Below are 20,514 nucleotides of genomic sequence, written 5' to 3' on the forward strand. Positions count from 1 at the left end.
CAAGGAAGAAAGACCTCAGAAATAGTCTAAGGAGTCAAAAGCTGGTGATTCTCCAGCTTTTTAAAATGTTTATTTTATTAGTTTTTTGTGGGTTTTGGGGCTATGTGGCCATGTTCTAGAAGAGTTTCTTCCTGACGTTTCACCAGCATTAGCTTATTAGATTTTATATCCCACCTTTCCGTTAAAAAGAGGACTGAAAACAAATTCAACCATGAAACAATTAAAATCCCCATTAAAACAGACTAAACAATAAATCTGTGAAAATCAATAAAATTAGTAATATTTATTCATAACAAGGAAGCCAACATGGCATTGTGGTCTCAGTGTTGGACTAGGACTCTAGGTTGGTATCCCTGCTTGGCCATGGAAGTCCTTGGGTGATCTTGGTCTTCTCTCTGAGCCCTAGAGGAAAGCAAATGCAAACCCCCCTCTGAACAAATCATCCCAAGAAAACTCTGGAATAGGTTTGCCTTAGGGTTGCCATAAGCTGGAAATAACTTGAGATAACAAACATTAAAATCCTTGGCAGATGCTATTTCTTTGGATTGCATCTTGGGGTCAAGAAAATGAGTAAGGTGCTGAGTAAAGTTGAATCTCAGGATCTAGGTTTTGCAGCAGACTGTGGAGAGAGCTTTTCCTCCACTTTCTGCAAACATCAAACAATATTTTGCATCTTCTTAATGGGAACAGAAAGCCCTACATTCCTTGTTAGAATTATTAATTCATTCCTCATTAACATGACTACTTTATTACTACTGAGTTTCTCCTGTCCTATGAACCATGCATTTGGAAATACACCATGGAGAAAGAACAGTGAATCACACTGTTTTTTCTAATGAATGTCAGATTCATCAAACCATTATTATTATTATTATTATTATTATTATTATTATTATTATTCACATATTTACATCAGTAGGCTCTGTCTGCTAAAAGGGTAGGAGCCTACAAAATCCATCCACCATTTTTATTTTCATGCTGCTCTTACCTCCGTGTCTTTTGACTGTTTGCATTTTTATAGACAGCTCTAACTTGTCCTCCACTAAGGACTAAAGAAGCAGAGCAGGCAAACTGGTCCTTAATTATAGAAGGGCCCTGAAATTTGAAACAATAGGAAAACAGAGGAAATTATTGAACTACCCTTTTCCATCCTTCCATCCTGACCTTGACATGGGATGAGTTCTTCGAAGCACAGATTTTATTGCACTCCTCCATGCCCAGGTTGGAGGCATCCCATATCAAATCATGGCATCCTCTACCTGATCCACACTTCTCTGGCACTTTTTGAAATATTCTAGGATAGCAAAAATAAAATATTAATATTAGATTAACAGTATTTGCTTTCAACATATAGCTGATACACACAAGCACATAGATCACTATCACTTGTGTGAGACCACAAGCATGTGGAGAGTGCACCTATTAAAGGGACACTACCCCAACTTTATCCTAACATTCCTGCATGACAGGGGGTTGGACTGGATTATTCTTGTGGTCTCTTCCAACTCTATGATTCTATGATTTTCCCATTCTTTGCAAAGTATGGGAGAAGTCTGGATTGGGTATGGGATACCATGATCAGGGATTGGATGCCTCAAACCTGGGCATAGAGGCGTGTGATAAAATCGGCGCTTAAAAGTTTTCATCCTGCACCGAAGGACAGAAGAATGGAAAAGGGCAGTGTGATAATCTCCAGAGCATCTAGACTTTGCTATATAGAAATTGCTATTTCCCCCCATGGAAAATACATGCTTGCAGCCAAATACAGAATACTTGAAATACCACTTCACAACCACTGAATCATGCACTAGTCACATGCATAATTCATCAACAACATTATAAAGACGCAGATGGAAATTCAGTGAATTCCTAGTATTTAAGTAGTAGTTCCGCTTTTAAAAATAAACCTTGAACCCTTGAAGGTCCATCTGAATAATCATTAGTGTTGGTTACACTTTGTTTTTCTGCATATATTGACTCATATATTTGACTGAGCCAAATAGGACAGCTCAATTAAAAAAAAGAAAAACAAAACAATCACAGTGGTAAAAATTTGGGCTGGATGCTGGTATAGCTTGCATTTACTGTATTTATTATATTTTATTTATATCCCACCTTTCTCCCAAGATGGAATCTGAGGCAATGTACAACCTTTTAAAAAATAATCAAAACATACATTTTAATTATTATTTTTAACAGAAATAATCACCACATGGTAAAAACTCCCTGTAATTGTTCTCTGCCAAGTTGGGTGATAATCACTTAGGCTAAGTGATACAATTACTGGGGCAGCACATTTGGGGTGTCTCAAAAGGATAGCAAATTGACAGTCAATTATTTCTGGGGAGCAGAAGAGGTGACTATGAGTTGTCTGTCACATGTACCAAAATATCTTGGCTGGTTTGGGGTAACACTATGACTTGTGTTACTATTTGATGCTTAGAGAAAAATGTCATGAACTGTCCCTGAAATATATTTTTTGTTACTAGCAGCAACTATTTGGGGTCTTAAATGGACATCTCTCAGCTCACCTGCTATCTGATCATTTTCATAGGTGATGCCCGGTACTGAAGGTGGACTACTGTAGTTAAAAAGCGTAAACTTTACTATAGAACTTCTCAGTCGCCACTCACTCCTGTTATTTCAGTCTCCTAGCCCTATGTCCCCATGAATAATAATAATTTAATCCCACAGTGTCTCAACTTTATCCTACCTCTCCTTCCTGTCTCTTCATTCCACCTTTACAGTTTCTGAACCATTGCATCTCCAACACACAGTACTTGTCCTATCCCTAGAGCATAGGTGAAGACTTTCCCAGACAAATGAACCTTCCATTTCGGCAGAGAAATTGCACCCATTTCTAACAGTCCACGACTGATCTTTGCCCCTGAGACTACTCTTGAACATTCTGTAACCAGATCAGAATATGGAAATGTTACATTTTTGGATAGTCCCCCAGCCAACATGTTAATGAACCACACTGAGTGAGGAATTCTTGGAATGTTCATTCAAAATGACAATTTTTCATACTCTGGTAACAGACAGGAGTATTTTCCATACTAGAAAAAAAAAAACAACAACCTGAAAATGGCAAGAACTATTCCTTCATCCTTCTGTATATAAGATATAACTATGATCTCTGCAGGGATGTTCTTCAGTTATGCTTCCATCCTTGGCATAATCATGCTATCATTTCATTTCCTTTAGGGGCGAAAAGGAAAAGGCTCGATTTTTGTCTGGGCTTCTGGGAATGGTGGTCGACAAGGAGATAACTGTGATTGTGATGGCTATACAGACAGCATCTACACTGTCTCCATCAGCAGTGCTTCACAGCAAGGCCTTTCTCCCTGGTATGCAGAGAAATGTTCCTCAACCCTAGCCACAGCATATAGTAGTGGAGATTATACTGACCAGAAAATTGTAAGTTATTTTTACCACTTTTTACATGCAGTGAAAGGGGGAATTGACTAATCAGTGCTTTTTGTTTTAATATGCTAGTTCTTCTCAGCATGCATCTACACTGTAGAAATAATGCAGTTTGAAACTACAGTTGGTCCTCCATATTTACAGCTTTGACTTTTGTGGATTTGATTATTCATGGATTTGATGAATATGTTCTCTCTAGGAAACTCTCGGTCCTCCAGCATGTCACTGTTGTCAACCTCTGGCAAAAGTCACACTAGAGGACCTAGAGATTCTTAGTGAGAACACTTCTAGGCATTTGTAGATCCTCTGTGACAATTTCATTGTCAGCTTCTGGCAGATCTTGGCCATAGAACTGCCCAGGATCATCTAGAGCAGGGGTTCCCAACCTGGGGGCTGCAGGCATCCGTGAGGAGAAGGGGATGGGGCGGGCTCCCTCCTCCTCCCCTTCTTCCCGCGGCTGCAGGCATCCATGGGGAGAAGGGGATGGGGGCGAGCTCCCTCCTCCTCCTTTTCTTCCCGTGGCTGCAGGCATCCGTGGGGAAAAGGGGACGGGGGCGAGCTCCCTCCTCCTCCTCTTCTTCCCGCGGCTGCAGGCATCTGTGGGGAGATCGGGACGGAGGCGGGCTCCCTCCTCCTCCCCTTTTTCCCGCAGCTGCAGGCAACCACAGGGAGAAGGGGACGGGACTGCAAGCCCCAGCAGCGTTTGCAGCCGGAAGTCCTGCCCCTTTCCCCCCGGCGGCCTCACTAATTGTTTGCGAGGCTGGGAAGGGATGGGACTTCTGGCCGCAAAGACTGCTGGGGCTTGTAGGCGGCCAAAACTCCCACCCCTTCCTGGCCTCCCAACCAATCAGGGAGGCTGCGGGCAGGACTTCCGTCCGCAATGGGGGTCGTGGCCCAACAAAGATTGGGAACTGCTGATCTAAAGATTCCTAGAGAGGTGTTCTTTCAGGTAAAAAAGTAGGGGGGCTTATTGGTGGTTTTTCCACTATCATCAGAGTTCTGTGCCCCTAACTCCAGCTAATGTGGAGAGTCCACTGTAATTTAAGTGCTTTAGCTTCATCCTATGGAATCCTGGGATTTGTAGTTTTACAAAGTCTTCAAAATTACAAATCCCAGGATTCTGTAGGATGAAGCCATTGCAGTTAAAGTAGTCTCAAACTGCATTATTTCTAGAGTGAAGATGCACACCCAGAGTTTTGAGAACTATAATCTCAGAATTCTCACGATCAGTGGCCATTCTGGCTGGGGAATTCTGGGAGCCCCAAATGTAAGTTTTCCAACCTCTGGTTCCTTAGCAATGGAACCTTTGATAGGGGCTACTGTATATACTTGTGTATAAGTTGACCCATGGATAAGTCAAGAGTAAAACTTAGGGGCATGTGGCAAAGGATATAAAGGGGAAAAACACCACTTCCCTCCCTCCTTCTCCCTCTCTGGACTTCTCCCAACCACCTAACATCACTTCCCTGATACTGGAGAAGAAGGTTTTAACATCGGATTGAAAAGGGAAGGAACTGGAGGGAAATGTAGGGGGGTTTTAACATCAAATTGGGAAGGGCGTCACCTCTTTCACACACACACAACATAGATACACACACACACACACACACATATACCCTCCCTGCCTTGGCAGCTCTTTCAGAGATCACTGCTGAGGTAGGAAGAGTGGGGTATCGGGGCAGTACTTCTTTTAGGACCTTTCTGAGCAGTATTACTGTATTGACCCATATATAAATCAACCCAGGATTTTAGGGTCAATTTTGGGGCATAATTTTTTGACTTATAGTCAATTATAAATGGCATACTGCTTTTGAAACCTCCAGTTCTGTTATTTCCCTATACACACACACACACACACACACACACAGAGAGAGAGAGAGAGAGAGAGAGAGAGAGAGAGAGAGAGAGAGAATTTTTCATTTGAAAAAAAATGTTCCATACTTTTACGTCCATGCTTTTTGTTCTGGGGAGGAAAAGATGGTATTACTTGTATTTTAAAGGAAACTCTTTTAAATCTGATGTCCTGTCACCCTGAATGGACTATATCACCCCTGGGGGATGGGGAATCTAATTTCTTAGGTTTCATTGTGGAGGAAGAAAAGTGGCATGTTTCCAGGGGGCTTGTCTAATCAGAAACTAGCTGATAGGCATTGTATGGATTCATTTAAGCTTTCAATGACACATTTTCCCCCATAATTATGTGCCCAAACAAAATACAGAAACTATAACCACACAATCAGAAATGGTAACAGTAGAAAAACAACGATACCCTACAGTTGCTTTACAATTATCCTTACATTATTCATGTGCTATCTGAACTGTGATTCACACAAACAAAAGAGTGGCCGGGTGACCACTTTAAATGCAGTGTGGTAGAGCAATTAGAATGATGGGCTTGGATTCAATAGATTAAGGTTCTTGTTTCCACTGAAAACTCATTGGATGTCATTCACTCTCACCCTGACCTATCCTCACTGGGTTGTTGTTATGATGATACCGATTGAAAGAATAAACAGTGGAGAGGCTGCTTTATGCAACAAGCATCTCATTATTTGAAATAGCACACTGTGTATTCCCTAGAGATGTTCATCTTTGTTTAACAATATGTAATCATACTGATAATGGCAGAATCCCATTGAAAGTGAACATTTGTTTGTCTAAATCAGACTGCTGTTTCATAAGTGGGGGCAATGTTTCTTATTAACTGTCCTCAAATTGACCCCAACCCATGGTGATCCTATGGATCAGACATCTCCAAGACCCCTTGTCTTCTGCTCTGCTTGGGTCCTGTAAACTCAGACCTGTGATCTCCCTGACTGAGTCTAACCAGCTGCCGTGTGTTCTTCCTCTCTTTCTACTACCCTTTAACTTTCCTAGCATTATTGTCTTTTCTAATGAATCATACTGTGGAGTTCGGTCCTAGCCCACAGTTACAAACAAGAACAGAATGATGACTGGACAGCCATTTTTTGATTTAAAGCTCAGAGTTTATTTTTAGACAGAAGACAAAACAAAGACAAAAACAGAGACACCTAGCTAGGTGGGCCCCAAAAGTTGTCGGGACACCAGAGTCACATTTTTCAGGCACTTTTAAAGTATACCTCATAGCATATACAGGTGGACCATTCAGCTTGCTTGGTCCTGCTCACCTGGTACAAACTGCTTAAAATTGATTTGCAAGGAAGAGTTTTCAGTTCTCAACCATCTGAAAGAAGGAGAAGCACTCTATAAGGTGCTACAAAATATAGACAAGAATGGGTTTTGCCTTCCAGAGGCAAACTCAGGGAGACTTCATAACATCTGCAGGCTGTTTATTTCTTTCAGATAAGTGCTGATCTTCATAATGAATGCACCTCCACTCACACTGGGACCTCGGCTTCTGCACCTTTAGCTGCAGGGATTTTTGCCCTTGCCCTTGAAGCCAAGTAAGTCTTTATAAATATGCTTTTATTTAGAGATGCTCCATGACTGTGTTGTCCACATTTCAGAATGAACTGACTTGATGCCTAGTTCTTGGGCTAATGTGTAAATCAGAATTTAGTTACTGTTTGAATTGTATCCTTCCACAAACTTTATAATGCAATGCAGTTCTCAGTCCAAAATGTGTGCCAGAAAGCATATAAAAATGTTTATAAAGAGAGGGAAGAAGAAAATACAATCTAGAATACAGTACAAAAAGAAATACTATATAAAGAAAATACAATAAAATAAAGAGACAAAGTAGATTTAGAGAGAACAGGGGACAAAGAATATAAGTTTAGAAATGTGTATTTTATGAAAAAATAGATAAGTAGATTGATATTTTCTGGAAAAAAAAATCCAAAATATGTATTTGAATACTGGAGGGAAAGAGAAAAAATACTAAAAGTAGGAAGATGAGTTTGTTTTTCAGTTCATATCAGTTCAACACATTCATGTCTGTTATAATTTATACTGTTATTAATCTGAGATTTTTTTTAAAAAGCAACTAATCCAAATATATAACTTTTTATATATAAATTTATATTTAAACATATATTCAATTATAATCATGCAAATTTATTTCAGTATAGATTATAACTGAAACATAATGGACTATCGATGTAGAACATGCATGTGTCAAATTGAAATGGACCAGAAATAGACTGATTTTCTCACCCCTACTTTTACTACTCTGTTCTTTTGCTTCTGTCATCATTGTTATACACACTACAGCATCACCCACTCCAGTTCTTCAGGTATTTGTCGCTATGTAAACATTCATAGAATCATAAATGTTTAAACAGCTTCCCAAATTGTCTAAACATACAGTCAAAACAATAAAAAGAGCATTTATTTGGTAATTAAGTACCTTACAAGTTTCCAGCTGGTGATCATCTCCAGAAGATAAGGAATATCTTGGTTAGGATGATGTGTGCATGTGTGGAAATTTTGGTCCAGATATCTATATGGTCTTCCTCTTTCCAACACAGAAAAAAAAGCCTTCTAAGAAAGTGTAAAGCAAAGAGTAGAATGAGGTTACCATTAATTAAATCTAATACAGTAATGACAGAATAATAAATCAAGTTGACTAATAATCACACATAATAAATTACAGGTTGAGTCTCCCTTATCAGGAATTCCAAAATCTGAAAAACTCCAAAATTATCTACATGGGTGGCTGAGATAGTGACCTAGTGTACACAAATTTTGTTTCATGCACAAAATTATTAAAAATATTATGTATAAAATTACTTTGAGGCTATAACGTACATACAAAACATAAATGAATTTCATGTTTAGATTTGGACGCCATTTCCAAGTGATCTCATTATGCCTATGCAAATATTCCAGAGTCTGGAAAAAAACCTGAAATCCAAAATACTTCTGTTCCCTGGCATTTCAGAAAAGGGAAACTCAACCTGTATTATAGATTGCCTTTCCCATTACCCCAGCCATAGAAGTAAATGGCTTTATGTGTAATAGATTCCTTTTCATGGTGGCAATCTGACAAAAATATGGCTAGGTATCCAGTTGTTTTTGAAGCTATGAGAAATACAGTTGGAATTCTTTGTGTTGTGAGAAGAATAGCACCATATTTTGTTTGGTGATATTTTTCAGAGACCACCTGAATTCCTGTGGGTAGCCTCACCCACTGGGAAGAGTCTTTTGGGTGTGTAGAAAATTTTTCATCCCAGTGGACTGTGGCCAAAGACCATTGAGTGTGATATTTAGAAATTGACTAGAATTTTGTTTGTGATAGTCCTAATCTAACCTGGAGGGATATGCAACATTTGGTAGTCTGGACATCTGAATTCGATCCATTGGCCAACAATCCAGGATGGAAGAAGAACGGGGCTGGGCTGATGGTGAACAGCAGATTTGGATTTGGATTACTCAATGCTAAAGCACTGGTAGATTTGGCAGACCCCAAAACCTGGAAAGGAGTGCCAGAAAAGAAAGAATGCATTGTGAAGGACAACAGCTTTGAACCAAGGTAAGAGTCTGGTTGATAATTACTAGTTCAAGAGTTTCCAGTCCGGAGTACCTGCAGCCACAGGGGGCACAAGATAGAGTTTCAGGGCGCTCAACAAAGAGTGGCTTGTGTCCATGATTGACGAGTCACAATTCATCACTCATTTTTTCTGAATAAATTAGAATGTAGTTGTGCAATTTAAATTTGCATCTTATGCACTGAGTTAAAAGCTTATTTTTTTAAAGTTCAGTTTGTTCACTTTCAGTATTGATTGCAGTTCAATTTGTGGTTCAAAAATTAGATATTAGACTTCTTCGTCTTCAAATGTGATATTACTTTTGCAGGATCTGTGAACATTAATCAAATATTTCCTAGGCATGTGGGGCATAGAAAAGGTTGGGTGACACTCTTCTAGCTGATGTCTATGGGTATTATTTTTATCTTCACTTCAAGATTTAAAAGACATTAGACACACTTTTAAAAATGTTCACAGTGAATTGCTTCCATTCAGTAGTTCTCTTATATAAAATGGACAAGAAAGAGAGTGTTGGGGACCATCCAGGTAGATGGGCCCCAATCCAGAGATAGTGAGATAGCAGTGAAGTCTAAGACCCTGGAGGCCTGCTGCCGGTCAAAGCAGGCAATACTGTATTCAGCAAGGGCACATAGTGCTAATACTTCCTCTGAGCCCTCTGGATCTCCATGCTATGAACTGCCCTTTTAAAATTCTTACATTGTACATTGTACCAGTGATGTTATTGCATCTGGTGATCCAGAGCATTATGGAAAATTTTAAATGGGCTAAATAGACAAGAAGACTTACATCTTATGTCTTCTTCTGTTCCTAATAGAGCTTGGAAAGGTTACTTCCCAGAATTCCTCAGTAGCAAAATCCATTCTAGCTAGAGGATTCTGGGACTGTCAATCCCAAAAGGTAACTTTTCCAAATTCTTCTTCCTAATAATTTAAATGAACAGATTTATTGTAGCTGAAACAAGGGAAAGGTTTAGAATATATTCATATTTCTAAAATATTTTACATAAGTTAAAATTTTTGATACGTTAGTATGCTAACACTTATACATCTAATGGACTTAATGGGTCCACTCCAGTCAGGACTAAAAGAGAATTTAGACCAAAGAATGGTAATTACAAAGCAATTGTTGTAAGGAGGTGACTAATAGAGAGAAGCTATGTGTGGAAGGAGGAAAAGCTGTATTTCCCCACATAGAAATCTGGGGGTATAACTGAACTATTTGTGGTATTCTAGCCTCTGACAGGACCTAAATTTGTACATTACAAGGTGAGGCGGATCAGGAGAAAGACAGAGGTGCCCTTGAAGCTATTGCATCCAGTGCCCTTTATTTGCCAGAATTGGACTCCACTTTATCCCAGTCTGGAGATGAGGTATTTTCCTCCTCCCATGGGACCAAGCAGGAGGAGATATAAACACACATGCACACTTATCCTTTCCTCCCACCCTGCTTAGTGCTAGCCACCAGGCTTTCTGAAGTGGGAGATGGTCCACTATTTGGAACCTCATCCATCACACTTTGGATTGCTGTTAGTCCACCTGGATGACTGCATCTCAAAATTTTAAAGAGGCTATAAGAACTGAGTACCAAGGTACAACACTAATACTTATTCAGATAATTATTCCTTTGCCAGTTTTCTTCTAAAATGTGATCAGATGCTTTTTCAGTTTCTTTGGTTTTTCTGTGTTCATACTTCTCAAGAGTGTAGGAAGAGAGAGCAAAAGTCTGCTTGTTTCCCAAAGCTCTTTGGAATACTGATGGAAAGTCAAATTTAACACAATTAATCAAATACTGTAAAATAGACTAATTTATTTATCAGGACCTCAATATTGCATTGAATATATTTACAACTGAACCTGAGAAAATAAGGTCAGTCACACATGACTCACAGAACAAGGCTTTTCTAGTCTACCAAACTACATGCCTTGAGCATACCAAGTATCCCTCAATTTGAGGGCTAGTGCAAGTGATGCCACATGACCCCTATTTTACTAGTATTAAAGCATACTGAATAGCCATTCAAGGAAGAGGAGTGCTTTAGGTCTCAGCCTCCCATTGGCATCTCTATTGCCCTCTATATCTAAAGAGGAGAAGTTTCACTATTTGTAAGTTTGTATGTGAAGAATATTTTTAATCTGTTATAAGGTGGACTGTGTCTAAATCACTTCAACCAGAAGAAGAAAACAAGTGTAGCATTTTGATTCTCCTTCAACTGCTAAGGCTAAGCCCTGGGGGTTGGAGTTTAGCAAGACATTAGAGCTCTCTGCCTAAGAATTCTAAGTCCCATCCCTAAACTGCAAATCCCAGCATTCAGTAAGATTCAGTCATGACAGTTAATGTGATATCACAGTGTTGTAACTGTGTAGTGTCCAAGTTCCATATTTTGCACAAATGCTTTTCTCTGTGAGCGATAGCCTTTTGTCTTTTTGAAGCAAAGTATCCAGCATACATAAAAAGATTGCCTGACAGATTAAAAAGACTCCAACAAACCCTTCAGTGCTTCTCACTTTTTAAAGGCAGTGCAACTGCTATTGTAGTTCATAAGGAAGGTGTTAAATAAAAGCAGCAGAGCTTTTTGAGAGGAATAGGAGAAATAATAATTCCATTTTTTCCTAATTTTGCCAGGTTGTTAAAAGCTAGTGGTGAAGTTACCATTGAAATTCCCACAACAGCTTGTGAAGGTCAAGAAAATGCCATTAAATCTCTGGAACATGTACAGTTTGAAGCCACAATTGAATATTCCCGCAGAGGTGATCTTCACGTGACCCTAACTTCTCCATCAGGTATCAGAGAATAATTTATCTATTGCTGCTATCCATCTAAATGTATCATGGGCATCACCATCCATTTTCTTTCTTTCTTTGTCCTCCCACCACCCTTTACTCATTTTAAATATTCTGGTCAGTAGGAAGATTAGGTGCACTTTTAAGAAAAAAGGGAACCTACTGACACTTAAGTGGAAAACAGAAAGCCTGGACTTTCACATTCAAAATATGCATCACTGAAAATTAGCTGGTTATAGTCAGCCAATAGCACAGCTTGAAAAAGTAATTTTTGAAGAATAGCTTTTACAATTTCTCAGCTAGTATGACACCAGGATTTGTTGGCAGGGATATTGGAGGAATTGTAGTCCAAAAAGAAATTTTCCCAAGCTCTAGCTAACAGCACATGCCATCATATGGCACACCACATCTATCTATGTATTGCCTTGTAACGAACCTTCCAAAACATATAGGCTTGATTGTGTTAAAGACTGCATGCAAATCCCTTCCAAGGCCAATGGCATCAAATGGGTAGAGATGGCTGCATTTTAATTAAAAATATAAGCTTCCCTTATGGAGTGCATGAGGAGTTTAAGCCATAAACCACCCAGACCCTGTTGTCTTGGCAACAGAATACTTCCAAAAGAGAGCTCTGTATCTCATAAAATCTATGCCACATACTGAAGTATGGCTTGTTTTTTTTCTTCCTATTTAGGGGGTGTGTGAGTCATGGCCAGAAAGCCAGTGTGGTATAGTGGTTTGAGCATAGGACTAGGACTTCGGAGACCAGAGTTTGAATCCCCGCTCAGCCATGAAAACCCACTGTGTGACCTTGGGCAAGTCACATTATTCCAGCCTTCAGGAAGGCAAAGGCAAACCCCCTCTGAACAAATCTTGCCAAAAAATAAAAACAAAAACAAAAAACCCAAAATCTATGACAGGTCCACCTTAGATTTAGAAATTAATTGAAAGGTATGCAACACCAGGGTACACAATAGCCACTATAATTATGTTCAAATGGACCTTTGTCATCAAAATCAGCAGCATGTTTTTCTGGTGCCCATAGCAATGCACTATGGCAAGACCTTCCTCTACTATACATATGCTTACCTGCTCATCTTGGTTTTTAATGCCCAGTAATCCTCTGTTGTTTTTTTCAGCAGCTTTTTAAATGTTCCAGTTTTCTCTTCTCACTGCCTCCAGTCCTCAGTGTACTTCAGCTGATACAAACTAAGTTGTACAAGTAATTTGTAATCAATTAATGTAGCATGGGGAAAGCAAGAATGTAGGAAGAAGCAGAATCTTGCCCTTTCCAGTAGGCTCAGGCAAAAACAAACTGCTATAGCCACTCCTATTTCATCTATTCTTCCTTATTAATAACTTTTGTCTTCTTGACCACACTGTGATGTTGATTGGACCCCTATGTCTGTTTTATCTGTCATATGTTGAAAGGTATGGTATAAAAGTACAGTCAGCCCTCTGCATCCACAGAATCTGCATCCATGGATTCAACCGTTCGTGGCTTGAAAATATTTTTTAAAAATCCAAAAAGCAAACCTTGATATTTGCTATTTTATATAAGGAACATTTTACTCCCCAGTTATATATACTTGGACTAAAACATCCATGGATTTTGGTATCTACAATGGGTCCTGGAACCAAACCCTAGTGGATACCAAGAGGTCCCTATAAAGCAATTTAAACAGTTTAAAACAATGAAAGTAATATAACAAGATTAAATATATATTAAACCATGTAACATTTTAAAAGGGGCATTAATAAAAAGCCATGCTTTGACATGATGCTGGAAAGAAACCAACAGTGCCAATCAAACTTCCATAAATGGGGTGCCAGAGCAGGGCAGGCCCTTAGACCTTTGCACATTGGCTGTTAAGGTCCAGAGATAATTCCATAATGGCATTGTACTGAAAGTGCAGTAGTTGTTGAAAGGCTCCAGTCAATAGGAACCTAACCTTATCAGGCAGTATCCTGCCCCCAACCATTCCAACCTTATCACTGTCTCAGCATGCAGGAGCTTTGAAACTGCATTCAGTCCAAGCCCTCTTCAGACCTTCCAATTCAACATTCCAAGGTCTAACTCAAGTTGACTTACAGCTGTTAAAGCAACCCTAGGGCCAGAATAGATGGGCATGATGGAGCAGCCCAAGTCCGTTTCAGCCAGAAGCGGGTCCAAACCCTACTGACTGCATGGCCCATGGGCTGTGCTTGCTGGGGCCAACTGGTGCTTCCAGCAGCCAGATTATGCTGGCTTCCTTCTGCTCTGGTCCAAAGGGCTGGAGCGTGGCCTCGACACAGCTTCCTGCCACTTTGGAGGCACACAGCATCTAAACACCTTCTTCCTGACCATGTGTTTTCCTCCTTAGTTAAAAATTCACAACATACAAATGTTACAACTATAATTACACTCTCAAAAAATTCAAACTTGTTTAAAAAATTAGATGATGAAAAAGAAATGAGCAAATAGAAAATCCAGTCCATTACATAAGGCCCTATGCCCCTTGACCAATCAGTCTTCTAAGACCTACCAAAACTAAACAAAAACACCTTTGTGAAGTTGAAGGCTTTCATGGCTAGCATCCATAGTTTTTGGTGGGTTTTCGGGCTATGCGGCCATGTTCCATTTTCACATAGCCTGAAAAAAACCACCAAAAAAGTTATAAAAACACCGTTATCTGTCTGTGGAAAGATAGTGCCAGTCAAATATCTCTGAGAAGAGAGTTCCAGAGCCTGAGAGCAACCATTGAGAAGACCTTTTCCCATGTTGCCACCAGATGTCACTGGGAGGGTAATGGGACAAAAAGAAGGGTCTTTCTAGAAGATCTCAGAACATGGAGAGATTCATAAGGAAGAATACAGTCTTTCCAACAACCTGGGCCAGTAGCTATACAGTTCGCCACCCCATCCCCAATTTTAAGCCAATATATCTTTGGGTAAATGCTTGAACAGAACTAGTATTTTGTTGGGTGGCAAATCCATGTATTATCATTGCTCTGAACAGACTAGTTAATTGCTTTTATCCTCAATGAACATTTGTTTGTTGCTTTACCAACAGCAATGGTGTATCTCTGGCTGCTAAGCAACACCTTTCTTCCATGTATAAGCTTATACTGGGACACACACTGATTCCATTTCTCTGATGCAGGAACCAGCACAGTCTTACTGGCTGAAAGGCAAAGAGACAAGTCACCTAATGGTTTTAAAGACTGGGATTTCATGTCGGTTCACACCTGGGGAGAGGATCCAACAGGAACATGGACTTTAAAAATTGTTGATACGGTAAGGAAAACTTCAGAAGCAGTCATATGCATGGAAGTAACTATAAAGAAGAAATATAGTCCCTGACCCTCTCCCAAATTAGAACTAAAGAAATTAGAATGGGAAGCTTTTAAGAAATCAGAAAACCTGTTTAAGTCATAAACTAAACACGACAGCAATTTTCTCTGTGTAAAGAAAGAAACCCAGACTGATAATAATAATAATAATAAAAATTTTATTTATATACTGCCCTTCCATAGATCAGGGCGGTGAACAACATGATAAAAACAGTACATACATTATACATATTAAAAACAACTTAAAAACCCCGGTCAGCCATCCATCTTGCCAACAACATAGGGAGGGAGGCCATCTAGGACTTCACTCGGGGAATGCAGTTCGAAATAGAAGGGTTTTTAAGTCCCTTCTAAACTGAGCCAAGGAGGTGGCCGAGCGGAGCTCTGTGGGCAGCGTGTTCCAAAGGGTCGGGGCAACGATGGACTACGTCCTCCTCGTTGTAGAGGAGAGTTTGGCCCCTGGAACCCTAAGTAATTGCTGCCCAGAAGTTCTGAGGGTGCGGGGCGGAATGTATGGGGAGAGGCGGTCCTTCAGGTATCCTGGGCCCAAGCCATGTAGGGCTTTATAGGTAATCACCAACACCTTGTACTGTGCCCGGAAGCGAATAGGCAGCCAGTGCAGATCTTTGAGCACAGGTGTAATATGGCTGGTCCTGGAAGTACCAGTGACCAGCCTGGCCACCATATTCTGCACCAGCTGTAGCTTCCGGGTATGATACAAGGGTTGCCCCATGTAGAGCGCATTGCAGAAGTCCAATCTAGAGGTTACCAGAGCGTGTACCACCGTTTCAAGGTCCCTCTGGGCCAGGTATGGGCGCAGCTGGCGAATGAGCCGAAGCTGATAACAGGTGTTCTTGACCGTCGCATTCACCTGAGGTGTAAGGTGAAGCGACGAATCAAGAAGCACCCCCAGACTGCGCACGGAGTCCTTCACAGGAAGCGTGATCCCGTTCAGGACAGGTGGAACCACCGCCATTCCTGGACCAGGGGAACCTATCACGAGTACCTCCGTTTTCTCTGGATTCAGACTGAGTTGGTTTTTCCTCATCCAGCCCATTACTGACTCCAGGCATGCCACGAGAGGAGAGATGCCGTCCTCAGTCACTGCATCAGTCGGAGACATAGAGAAATAGAAATGGTGCCTATCTATGTTCAGTTTCAAGGAGTTAAATATAATGATTTCTTACTTTACAGATTGTATATTTCATGGTTTATTTCAATAGCTTTAGGGTTTTTCTGGGTGGGCTGTCCTTGGTTTTAATTTTGCTCAAGGGTATAGTTTTTCGCTACCAGCCAAGGTTTATTTTGACCTAGGGATGAGTAGCCAGTGTGTCATAGTGGTTTGAGTGTTAGACTACGACTCTGGAGACCAGGATTTGATTTCCCACTCGAACATGAAACCCACTTGTGACCTTCAGCAAGACACATACTCTCAGCCTCAGGGGGCTTGGAGGATGTCATGTATAAAGGAAAGTATTATTCTTAATGAAAATCTGTAATAAAAAAAAGTTGAATGATCTACACATTTAAAGGAGGCTAGACTTTCTGACTGAATACTGTGATTCCCAAACTTTGGTCCTCCAGATGTTTTGGATAACAACTTCAAGAATTCCTGACTGTTGACCAAGTTGGCTGAAGTCCAAAAACAGCCAAAGTTTGGAGGAAAAACATTTAAAATTCCTGCTATATGCATACATAAGCTTTATTCATACAGTGGACCCTTGTTATCCACTGGGGTTTGGTTCCAGGAACCCCTGTGAATAACAAAATCCATGTATGCTCAAGTCCCATTAAATACAATGGCATAGCAAAATGGTGTCCCTTATATAAAATGGGAAAATCAAGGTTTGATACTTGAAATTTATCAATTTTTAAAAATATTTTCAAGCCGTGGATGCCTGAATCCATGTATAAAAAATCAGTGGATAAGGAGGGCCAACTGTACTAGTATTCATAACCACAGAAAAAAGAGAGAGAGATGTCTACTTAGCTTCAAATGAATAGTTTCTAGCCAGATCCCTCGAAACTACCTTAAGGGCCAACAACCACACCAAGAGAGGGTTCGGCTAGTGATTGGGATGCAGCAGAATGGTGTTTCCAGCTCAAATCCACCAGTGAAAGAAGCTATGACAATCAGATGGCAACGTTATATTGCAATTCCTCGTCACATTATTATTTGTTGGCAGGAGGCAGCTGGGTGTATGCCACCCTGAGGAACCCTGATCAGAAGCAGAACAAACCTCCATGGCTCAGTGTGATTGTTAGCTATTAAGACTATTAATGTTTATGGGTAATTTGATCATGACAATAGTGCCATAATTGCAGGGTAACCAGATGTCTTCCTTTTCCACGACATGTCCTACATTTCAATCTTCTATCCAGGAGGAATTCCAAAATGTCCTCCATTCTGAACATGAATTTACATTTATATTAGTGTTTATAGCTTTTATTTGATAATGTCCTAGATTTTTCTTGAATGTTCTACATTTCAGTCTGTAAATGTTCTTTAGCCCTCCTCAGGGGTAAAGACCACCTTTTAACATCTTGAAACATGACTCCTTTCAATTTATCAATTTGATTAGATGTGCTTCAGGTTGCTGGTTTATTTCATAACATCTATAGATTGCATTCTCCAGCAGATAAACAGCAAGTTGTAGCATTGACTTATAGCCTAGAGGACAGGATCCACTCTGGAGTCCCTTCTGTACAGTCTTTTTAAACAAGTTTGCGATATCTATGAGCATATCTGTACATCTGCATCATAAAGTTTAAATGTTATACTCTGAATCTAATAGTGCCATACAAGCTGATTAGCAATGCATTGGCTCTATCAGCCTTTCATAGTGTATTGCTGTCTAGCAATAGGAACAGCAAGTTCATTTCGGTATTGCTTATCAATGTACTTAAGCACTCCCTAAGCAATATACAATGACCCCCAACAAGCTAGGTACTCATTTTAGCGACTTATGGAAAAATGCAAGCCTGAATGGACCCTGGAGTTCTGCCCGGGATCAAACTCACAACTTGTGGCTATGAATAGCTGCAGTACTGGCATTTAACCACTGTGCCACCAGGGCTCCAGAGTATCACACTATAATTCCCCTCAACCGCAGCCAGCATCACACTGAGGAAGTCTGGCCTAAATGCTTACAAAAATAAATGTGAAATAGAAGTTGTTATAACAGCAGCAGCCTCCTTTAAAGAAATATTCAATGTGTGTCAGACTCTGTCCCCACATTCTTCAGTATGTGTGACTCAGTCAGACTGCTTATTATACCTATACACTAACTCAGCCTTATTTATTTGAATCTTTAAAATCCCATTCTCCAATATATTTCCCAGAGTGGCTACAGAATTTAAAGACCCAACTATATATAAAATAGTATCTGTATTATAATAATAATAAAAAGATGACAGCCAGAATCCTATATGGGAAATATATGAATCTCTTCCCAACCTCCCATCCTCAGCTTATTGGGAAGCAGCCACTATGATCAATAAAAGTTCATTCCCTGTGGCTTGGGAAGCAGCTGATTGCTGTTTCCACTTCCTCCTATGAGAGATTTCTAATGCAACAGGCAGAAGGAGAAGCCCTGTTCCAATTTCCCCTTGCACTAGAGATTGTTCCTCCAAGGGGATAGGAACATCAGCCAGCTGCTGACTGACTGACAGGTGAACAGACCCCTATTGATGGCAGCAGCTACTGCCCAGTAAGTAAGGATTTGAGGACTTTCACAGTCCCTAAGTAATTCCTAAATTAGGAGCTACATAGAGATCATAAATATAACCATCATGAATACAGAAAAAATAGAAAAGAAGGGGAAGGGGGAAAAGAAAACCAAGCTGCACTTTACGGCTAACGGGGGAGTTTATTGCACACACTTTTGTTTCCTTTCTGGGCACGGGCAGGGAACATGTGTGGCCAAGTGAAAATAGTGTTTATCGCATACTAAACTGTCAGTAAGGTGTCCCCATACTATCACCAACCCTAACCCATCCCTGAGCTGGGCTGAGGCGCGTGAATTTTGCTCAGTTTCCAGCTGAGAAAAATTCACTTGCCTCAGCCCAGCTCAGGAATAGGTTAGGGTTGGCAATGGCATGGGGATGCCTTGCCAACAGTTTAGCATGCAATAAACTCCATTTTAACTTGGTCACAGGCGTTCCCTGCTCATGCCCAGAATGGAGACAAAAGTGTGTGCGATAAGCTCCTGGGTTTATTTTCTCATCATTTTTGGATTATGAATTCCACTTGATACTGCATCTGAAAAAGTGGCTTTATATTCATAAAAGCCCATGTACAATTTAGTACAATTTAGTTTTGGGTCCTTTGCTTAAAAGCACTGGGTACAGAAATTAATGGATCTTCCTCATCCTCATCCTCCATATTCTCCCATTTAAGAATCAAGTGAGATTACAAAAATGAAAACAAATACAGCTTTAAAGACCACATCTTACAAAAGTCAAATATATAATTAAACAAACAGAAAACAGAAAACAATACATTACTTTTAAAAAATTAAGTACACATACATTTATATCTACACACATAAAGGCGTTAACAGTGTTCAACGCACAATTGCTTAACAAGCCAAAACAAGTCAAAAGTATTACCATATGGATTCACTAAAACAAGTGTGGACAATTGTGGAACAGGTGGGAGCCAATTTTCTCCCCAGTACCCCACCAGTAGGTGACACTGTTGCGTTTTGGCACAACAGAAGTGATGCACATCACATCTGATGCACAGGTGGTGATGAGACTCTACTGAATGGGGTGTGTTCTGGGGTAGATGGAAAGGAGGTATTCTGCAAAATCAGGTGGTGCAACCTTCTCTAAGTAAGTCTGATGGAAAACATGACCTGGCTCCAAGGCTTTAAAATTCTGTACACATTTTGCACTGTTCTTGGATACATTGCAGTCACCTGTTTTTTGTTTTTGGCATTGCACCTACACAATGTAGAAGACTAATACTGATGTTGCTGTCCCTCAGTCCAGAAGAATGCAAAATGAAGGACGAATTGTGAACTGGAAATTGATTTTGCATGGCACATCTACCCGGCCTGAGCACATGAAGAAGCCTCGTGTCTATACATCGTACAACACTGTCCAAAATGATAGGAGGGGTGTGGAAAAGATGGCAGACTTTGTGGAGGTATTTCTCTTATCCTCATACCTATCCATTTCTTCCTGTAGTATATGGCACATCAGAGAAGAAATACTGTTTTCCTTTTAATTAAAGTTTTCTTATCTTTTCTGGATTTATTCCATTCTTGGTTCTGTCTCTCATTCACTAGCAAAACAGCCTGGCACAGGTTGTGATGAAAGTTACTAAAAGGTGGGGGTTAGACAAATTCATGAAGGCAAAACTAGCAACCATTGTTAGCTCAGTGGAACATCTAGGTTCAGAACCAGTATTCTGGTGATAGTTATCTACACCTTTGAAAAATTACTTTGCATTGGCTGTGCTGTCTGATGAATTCTGGGAATTGAAGTCCAAACAAGTAA

The 20,514-nt window shown here is 40.1% G+C and overlaps 1 protein-coding gene across 1 annotated transcript in view; it reads left to right on the forward strand.

Annotated features, from left to right (window-relative positions):
* The window catches only part of PCSK1 (proprotein convertase subtilisin/kexin type 1), a 57,615-nt gene that overhangs the window by 32,520 nt on the left and 4,581 nt on the right, over positions 1-20,514 (forward strand). The window contains exons 8-13 of the mRNA XM_089492906.1: positions 3,208-3,420; positions 6,751-6,851; positions 8,648-8,881; positions 11,520-11,677; positions 14,820-14,953; positions 20,000-20,161. Coding sequence (XP_089349032.1) covers positions 3,208-3,420; positions 6,751-6,851; positions 8,648-8,881; positions 11,520-11,677; positions 14,820-14,953; positions 20,000-20,161 — 1,002 coding nt within the window. The remainder of the gene's footprint in view (positions 1-3,207; positions 3,421-6,750; positions 6,852-8,647; positions 8,882-11,519; positions 11,678-14,819; positions 14,954-19,999; positions 20,162-20,514) is intronic.

The sequence above is a fragment of the Sceloporus occidentalis genome, unplaced genomic scaffold (genome assembly GCF_023333645.1).
Source record: "Sceloporus occidentalis isolate IW3139 unplaced genomic scaffold, rSceOcc1.0.p SCAF_1, whole genome shotgun sequence".
NCBI classification, from domain to species: Eukaryota; Metazoa; Chordata; class Lepidosauria; order Squamata; family Phrynosomatidae; genus Sceloporus; species Sceloporus occidentalis.